Consider the following 8,870-nt stretch of genomic DNA (forward strand, 5'->3'; position numbering starts at 1 on the left):
TTAAAATCTGTCCTTTCTAATCCATTTTCTACTGCTTGTTACTCTTGGTGTCTCCTAGCCGCTCAGGCGTTTGGAATATATATATATACTTATATATAAATATTTTTAACCCAATGCGGCCCCCGAGTCAAAAAGTTTGGGGACCTCTGGTTTAGGAGTTTTAATTAATTGCTTGGACATCGAGGGCGTACCTCTATATTGGCAGACCTGGGTGGTGGTTCCTCACTTTAAGAAGGGTAACCGGTAGGTGTGTTTCAACTATTGTGGAATCACACACCTAAGCCTTCCCGGTAAGGTCTATTCAGGTGTACTGGAGAGGAGGCTATGCGACGGATAGTCGAACCTCAGATTCAGGAGGAGCAGTGTGGTTTTCGTCCTGGTCGTGGAACTGTGGACCTGTTCTATACTCTCGGCAGGATCCTTGAGGGTGCATGGGAGTTTGCCCAACCAGTCTACGTGTGATTTGTGGATTTGTAGAAGACCTTCGACCATGTCCTTGGTAAGTCTTGTGGGGAGTGCTCAGAGAGTATGGGGTATCGGACCGTCTAAACTTAGCAGTCCGCTCCCTGTATGATCAGTGTCAGAGCTTGGTTTCCATTGAGGATTGGACTCCGCCAGGGCTGCCCTTTGTCACCAATTCTGTTCATAACTTTTATGGACAGAATTCCTAGGCTCAGTCAGGGTGTTGAGGGACCCGGTTTGGTGGCTGCAGGATTTAGTCTCTGCGTTTCTATTTTTGGGTGTTTGGAATGGATTATTTGCATACAGCCCCATTTTGTGTATAAATCGGTTTACAGTCAAATATTGCGTGTAAAAATATTTTTTATTTTTTTGCACATGCGCATCATTCAACGGGGGCAGCACAATGGAACAGGGGTTAGTGCATGTCCCTCACAATACGAAGGTCTAGTGTTCGATCCCCGGGGCCAGGATCTTCCTGTGTGGAGTTTGCATGTTCTCTATAAATCGGTTTACAGATGCGTGGGTTCGCTCCGGCTTCCTGCCACCTCCAAAGACATGCACCTGGCAACACTAAATTGGCCTGAGTCTGTGAATGTGAGTGTGAATGTTGTCTGTCTATCTGTGTTGGCCCTGCAATGAGGTGGCGACTTGTCCAGGGTGTACCCCGTCTTCCGCCCGAATGTAACATAGGCTCCAGCCGCCCCCGCGACCCCGAAAGGAACAAGCGGTAGAAAATGGATGGATGGATGGGTATCATTCGACGGACTTGAGTGTCCTACCAAACAATCCCACGCGTCGGTGACTCAGTCGTTCTGCTTTTTCAAATTGAGTACAGCTACAAAATAATGCGCCATGGTGTCAAAGAAAGTTGCAAGTGCCAGCCCTGATAAAGAAGTTGAGAAACATATATATACACATTATATATACATTTATGACATTATAAACTGTATATACAATATGTAAATATTACATCTATGTTATATTTCATATTGCTATTATGGTACATTTTTAGTCTACTTAATGCCTGCATTATCCTTTCCATCCTTACCCTTTCCATCCTTTGAAAATGAGCTACTGTGTGGAACAATTTCCCTTGTGGCTCAATAATGTTTGTCTACATCTAAGTCTAACACTATTGAATTCAAGAAAGAACAAAATACAAAAGCACTTTTTCCCCAACAACAGTCTTCAATAAAGGTAAAAATGAAGGTAAGTGATAATTTATCCATTTCATCCATCATGTATATATATGTATTTTGCATTATTTTCTGCATGTAAAACTATAATTATTAATGTGTAATACAGTTAAAACGTATTGAGTGTTGATAGTTTTGGGTGTTTTGAATGGAATAATCGAATTTATGGGAAAAATAGTGTCAGTTTTCGTGTGATTCAGTCTTCGTCTAACCTTTTGGAATGGATTACTAAGGAAACCTGAGTTACCACAATAAAGTGTAACTTTAGCACGGTGAACAATGTTCACTAACGAGCTTCTAAAAAGTATTTCATTGAAGCTTGAAATGTATTCTCATATTATAGTTTGGTCACAATATTAGTACTGCAGCTAAAAATATGTTTAACCACTAACACCAACAGCAACAGCTGTGGATTTTCAGTGCACTAAACACGTTTCATGCTTGGTGTGTTGGCTGCACTGTATATATAATCACTTTAGCACAATTGCACAGACGTGAAATAAATGTAGTACGTGGAGGAAAAAGAGGATAAGACTTTTTTTTTTTATCAGAGACAATTAAACATCTTTATTAAACATGCAGTATATATTTGTCTTAAAACCACATTGACCACATTTGGGCAAGAATTCACACATTTATTCACACAATGTATGACTAGATCAGAGGTTCTCAATAGACCGACCTAACAGACATCACAAACATAAAGTTTTACAGAAAAAGAGTGACACAGAGACTAGCAAGGAAGCCATGGTACAAATCCCAGTCGGGGTGAATGGTAACATACATAAATATTACTGGTTTTCATCAAATATTACACTGTAAAAATGTCATTGAAAATTCACAGCAAATTACTGGCTAAACTGTAACATTTCCAGTAATTGACTGGGAAATATATTTACAGCAATTTACTCTAACTGCAGAGCTGTGGTTTTACGATTATTACAATAAAGTTACAACTAAATGCTGTAACATCACAGTTTTAGTTTCATCATCATCATGGGGTATCAGGCCTGTTTGCAGGCATCCATGATCAGGGCTCTCCAGTCTTCTTTGTCGTCCGCTCTATGTATGAGTTCTATATTATTAATATTTCTGATAACATGTCTTAGACTGTTGATATATGTTATTCGTTGTCGACCTGGAGCTTTCTTTCCTTCTACTTTTCCTGTCAACATCAGTTTTTCTAATCTGTCTTTTCTAATATGTCCGAGGAATTTCAGCTGCCTATTTCGAATCTTTGCAATTAGAGATCTTCTTGTTTTTGCCTTTACCCATACCTAATTAATATTATTTTCAGTCTATGATATGCAGAGTATTTTTCTGCAAAACCACATTTCAGTTGCCTCTAATTTTCTCAGTTGCTGATTGTTTAATCTCCAGCATTCACAGCCGCCGTAAAGTAGGACAGACCATACATACGTTTTGAGGACTCTGAGTTTGGAGTCAATTGAGATGTTTGTATTTTTAAATATGACACTCATTTTGTTGAAGCTGTCTTTTGACATGGCAATCTGTTTGTTTATTTCATAGTTAATTAAAATAAAATGACATGCTGTGATGCCACAATTGTAATGAATTGTTAATTACTCTCTCAGTTTAACAGCATACCCCTATATACCGTACAAGGGTGCAATTTGATTGATTGATTGAAACTTTTATTAGTAGATTGCACAGTACAGTACATATTCCGTACAATTGACCACTAAATGGTAACACCCGAATAAGTTTTTCAACTTGTTTAAGTCGGGGTCCACGTTAATTCAATTCAATGTACCGTATTTTTCGGACTATAAGTCGCAATTTTTTTCATAGTTTGGCCGGGGGCGCGACTTATACTCAGGAGCGACTTATGTGTGAACAAATTACCGTAAAATATCAAATAATATTATTTAGCTCATTCACGTAAGAGACTAGACGTATAAGATTTCATGGGATTTAGCGATTAGGAGTGACAGATTGTTTGATAAACGTATAGCATGTTCTATATGTTATAGTTATTTGAATGACTCTTACCATAATATGTTACGTTAACATAACAGGCACGTTCTCAGTTGGTTATTTATGCGTCATATACCGTACACTTATTAAGCCTGTTGTTCACTATTCTTTATGTATTTTAAATTGCCTTTCAAATGTCTATTCTTGGTGGTGTTTTATCAAATACATTTCCCCAAAAAATCCTTTCCTTCTTTATTATGCATTTTCGGCAGGTGCGACTTATACTCCGGTGTGACTTATACTCCGGTGCGACTTATTCTCCGAAAAATACGGTAGTCTACAGATCCCCTTAAGAGACAAATCTGTTTGAATTTACATGAATGCGTTATGATGTTACAAAGGACTAGAATTACAGACTTTTACTATGCAATAACAGTTCACTTCTGTGAAATATAAGGTTATGGTACAGAAATTAACTGGGAAATCCCAGAACATTTTTATAGACTATATATATTTGTACCAACATATATTTACATTGTAATTGTTTTTGTTTTTTTTAATTCCTGGCCCTTGGGCAAATGTAATTAAGGACCCCTGACCTAAATTCTAGAGCCCTGCACAAGAAAGGCCAATGTTTTTTAGCATAGGGAGCTGATTTCACTCTTACTACAGCCCCATTTGCAGCAAGCATTAGACAGGCCCACCACCACGTCGCGCCCTTTCCTGTCTGCACTTCGTAGGGCCTCTAGGACCTCCTCGGAAATCGGCGAGCGAGCCGAGCGGCGAAATTCCGCAGCCACAGACGCCACATCTATTGTCTGTTCTTTCCAAATGTTGGAAGGTGCACCGTCCTGCTCACCGGCGAGTTGGGGGAAAGGATTTGCGTTCCATTGGTCAAAAGCCTCATCTCCAATAAGAGCTGGTTAAAAAAAGGAACGAATAGCTCTCAGAATGAGTATTTTCATGGGTAATTTTGCAGTCTTACCAGAGTCTCCCACACTCCTCCTCCAGCGGGAGCCCCCACAGGTAAAGATGACAGCGCGTATAAACTCTCTGCCGCACAGCTTCATCCCATAGAAAGAGGGATGAGCTTCATTGAGCCGCACCCTGTCGACCAATGCCACCAAGACACAAAGAGTCAAGACGGCTGCCTTCCACATGGCGCTCAAAAAAAAATCTCCCTGTGGACGTCTTAGAATGTCGGAAAGGGCTCTGTCGGGTGGTTTGTGTTTCATTTCATTTCCGACGTCTTATATAGTCTCTGAGAGGCATCTCTAGCTTTTGTCATACCCAAAGATAAGAGCTGAGACCTTTCTGGGCAACAATGCATAAACAGAAAAGTTGTGACTATACATAGCGAATGATGAAGTCACCAGACTTTTCTGCAATCTAATCATCCATGACCTTTTGTTTGGCCTTTTTGCTCCCGATGTTGTTCGGTTGAGCTTTGTTTGTAAGACAACAATATCACCGCCACCGTATCGCCCCGACAGGAAAATGATGGAGATGAGCTTCAACTGCATTATCTTTTGTTTCGACTCCCTTTTCTGTACACGCACATGCACGCTTACCCAAACAGTTGGGGGTGTTTGTAACAAGCAGGGCCATGGCATAATCACTTCATGGTTCTTTAATGGCGCAGTTGGAGCAGATGTGACGTGTCGCGCTGTAATTGTGAAGCGGGAAGTACGCTATATTACCAAAAGTATTTGGCCACCTGCCTTGACTCACATATGAACTTGAAGTGCCATCCCATTCCTAACCCATAGGGTTCAATATGATGTCGGTCCACCTTTTGTAGCTATTATAGCTTCAACTCTTCTGGGAAGGCTGTCCACGAGGTTGCGGAGTGTGTTTATAGGAATGGTTGACCATTTTTCCAAAAGTGCATTGGTGAGGTCACACACTGATGTTGGTCAAGAAGACCTGGCTCTCAGTCTCCGTTCTAATTAATTCCAAAGGTGTTCTATCGGGTTCAGGTCAGGACTCTGTGCAGGCCATTCAAGTTCATCCATGTCTTTATGGACCTTGCTTTGTGCACTGGTGCACAGTCATGTTGGAAGAGGAAGGGGCCCGCTCCAAACTGTTCCCACAAGGTTGGGAGCATGGAATTGTCCAAAATGTTTTGGAGCATTCAAAGTTCCTTTCACTGGAACTAAGGGGCCAAGCCCAACTCCTGATAAACAACCCCATACCATAATTCCTCCTCCACCAAAATTTCACACTCGGCACAATGCAGTCTGAAACGTACCGTTCCCCTGGCAACCTCCAAACCCAGACTCGTCCATCAGATTGTCAGATGGAAAAGCGTGATTCATCACTCCAGAGAAGGCGTCTCCACTGCTCTAGAGTCCAGTGGCGACGTGCTTTACACCACTGCATTCGACGCTTTGCATTGGAGTTGGTGATGTCTGCCTTAGATGCAGCTGCTCCGCCATGGAAACCCATTCCGTACTGTACGTGGGCTAATTGGAAGGTCACATGAAGTTTGGAGCTCTGTAGCAACTGACTGTGCAGAAAGTCTTTGCACTATGCGCTTCAGCATCGGCTGACCCCTCTCTGTCCGTTTACGTGGCCTACCACTTGGTGGCTGAGTTGCTGTTGTTCCCAAACTCTTCCATTTTCTTCTAATAAAGCCGACAGTTGACTTTGGAATATAGTAATGCTGCCTGAGGATAAGCCAATCAGTGGCCACGATAATGAATAGTGCGCTCTGATTGGTTTGGTCTTCTCTAGTGGCCAATACTATTGTAGTGTTGGTATTTTTTAGTTTATGCCTGCAAATGCTTAATTCAGAGAATAAATGTTATAGAATATGCTTTAAAAAACACCAAAAAAACCTGTGATGTCGTGAAGCTGCAATATTGGAAGCGCTATGTAAGGTAGAAATGAACATTTAACATCACAACTTTGTTCAGGACTCTTGTTGGCAAACATGGTGAGGACTGAAGAGGGAGAAGGGGATGTTTCCTTCACATTTTGCTACAAGTTATTTCTTGAATTCAACAGTGTTGCTCATCTTTTTTAAAAAGCGCTGGCTAATGCAACTTTCTTTGGCCCCATGGTAAAGTTTTTCACACTTAAACTCAATGAAATAAATAAGCACTGATACTGAGTCACTGGTGCGTGTGATTATTTATTTGGGAACTCGATTTCATTTGTTACGCACAATATTTGGCCGTACAATAACAGATTCATACAAAAAATGTAGCATACGAAATCTGAGATATCACGTTCAAGTCAGGATATGTGTGTCTGATGGCCGCCCCATTGCCTACTGCTTATGAAAAGGATAGAACCAAACAAATGAGGGACGATGAGAGATTATCTTCACAAATTGACAACCTGTAAATGTAAACAAGGGTGTGAGGACGTGAGTGTGAGATACAAGTCTTCGTTTGATTGGTCGGACATTTGACGTGCATATATAGAAGGCACCCCCCGCGACCCCGAAAGGGACAAGCGGTAGAAAATGTGATGGATGGATATACAAGGGACACATTTCATTACAGTCATCCCTCACCCCTATTCCAGCTTCAAAGCATCACAGATTTTTCTAAAGCATATACAGCATTTTTGGCATGTGTTAAGCATTTTAAATATAGCAATGGCTAAATGAACTAGAATGATCAATACTAGAATAGTATTGGCCACTAGGAGACCAAATCTATCGGAGCGCGGTGTTCAGTATCGTGGCCACACCGATTGGCTCAGCCTCAGGCAGCATTGCTGTATTGGATTAACACCTATTAAGAATTTTATTTCATGTCTAGAGGGCTCTTGTAATGCTGAAAAGCGTGTTTAGAATGTAATAAACAGGTTTTGTATGCTCCAGCTATAAAAATATTTGATTTCTAAATAATGATTCCTATACCGCACGTAAATGTGTTTATTGCGGTTATGTCTGTGACCACGATAACCAAAAAACGACTGTTGCGAAAATGGAAAAAATTGGCCAATTGGCGTTCCGTTTTTAAACAAAGTGTGGCTTTGTTAAAAGGTGCATGCAAATCACATTTCCTAATTCATTATCATTTTCAAATTCTAACAATTGTCAGACAATGAGCACAGTGGTCCGTGATTCTATTTCCAATTCTGAAACGTAAATCAAAAAAATGAAGTTGGGCGCGTTTTTCGATTTTTATTATATAAGCAGATTTTAAAACAAACAAAAACAAATGGATTTTCATTAAAATGTTGCCATAAAATTTGATTTTGTAATGGTTTCCTTTTATGGATTTTAATTTTTCCAGATAAACACAAAAATCTAAAAAAATGTTTATTCAAAATGCTGGCCCCACAATGGATTGGACTCTCACACTATTAACTAGGTCCACTCGACGTTGTCATGATCCGTGGTCCAGATCATGTTTTGTTTGGTTATGTTCTGTTAGTTTTGGACTCCATGAGTTCCTGTTTGCGCTTCCTTGTTTGTTTTGTCACCATGGCGACTCATTAGTTTCACCTGTCTCATTTGTTCGGATCACACCTGTCGCTAACCATGAGATCACTATTTAAGTCTGCCTTTGTTAATCACTCATTCTGGCTTCATTGTTTGTGTCACGCCTTTACCAAGTAAGGGTTTCTTGTTCCATGCCATAGCTTCTGTTAAGTCTTAGCTTTACGTGTGTTAGGCACGCTTGCCTTTTTGTTGTTTTGCCTGTATGTTGGTAGTTTGGATGATTTGCACAGATTAAATCATATCCTACCTTCACGCTGTCGTCCGGAGCCGTCAGTGTTGCACCCCCGATCGTGACAGACGTCCATTGCACCGGTCGCCCAGGGGGGGTTCCCACATCTGCGGTACCCTCCAAGGTTTCTCATTGTAGCCCATTGGGTTGAGTTTTTCCTTGCCCTGATGTGGGATTGTTGTGGCTTGTGCAGCCCTTTGAGACACTCATGATTTAGGGCTATATAAATAAACTTTGATTGATTGAGTGTGAATGTTGTCTGTCTATCTGTGTTGGCCCTGTGATGAGGTGGTGACTTGTCCAGGGTGTACCCCGCCTCCCTACCCCGAATGCAGCTGAGATAGGCTCCAGCGTCCCCCACGACCCTGAAAGGGACAAGCGGTAGAAAATGGATGCATGGATGGATGATTGATGATTGAAAAATGCGTGGTTATCTGTGTGATGACAATTTTTTTTAGCATAACGGTAACATATTTGTTCAGCAGGCGTCCTATTGTTGTTTTTTTTAAAAGTGTCATTAAATAGTTGTTCAACTTTTTGTTTCAGAAATTGCTCTGTTTATTGCTATTCTGAATGTTGCTTG

The 8,870-nt window shown here is 40.9% G+C and overlaps 1 protein-coding gene across 1 annotated transcript; it reads right to left on the reverse strand.

Annotated features, from left to right (window-relative positions):
* Positions 1-3,890: 3,890 nt before the first annotated feature.
* On the reverse strand, positions 3,891-4,789 carry rln3b (relaxin 3b). The gene is made up of 2 exons (XM_061987805.2): positions 4,582-4,789; positions 3,891-4,515 (listed from the first exon to the last, which is right to left on the reverse strand). Exons 1-2 carry the CDS (start codon positions 4,754-4,756, stop codon positions 4,235-4,237), a joined length of 456 nt encoding a protein of 151 aa, XP_061843789.1. The 5' UTR covers positions 4,757-4,789; the 3' UTR covers positions 3,891-4,234.
* Positions 4,790-8,870: the final 4,081 nt, after the last annotated feature.

This window comes from Nerophis lumbriciformis, linkage group LG27 (assembly GCF_033978685.3).
Source record: "Nerophis lumbriciformis linkage group LG27, RoL_Nlum_v2.1, whole genome shotgun sequence".
In the NCBI taxonomy this organism is placed as follows: Eukaryota; Metazoa; Chordata; class Actinopteri; order Syngnathiformes; family Syngnathidae; genus Nerophis; species Nerophis lumbriciformis.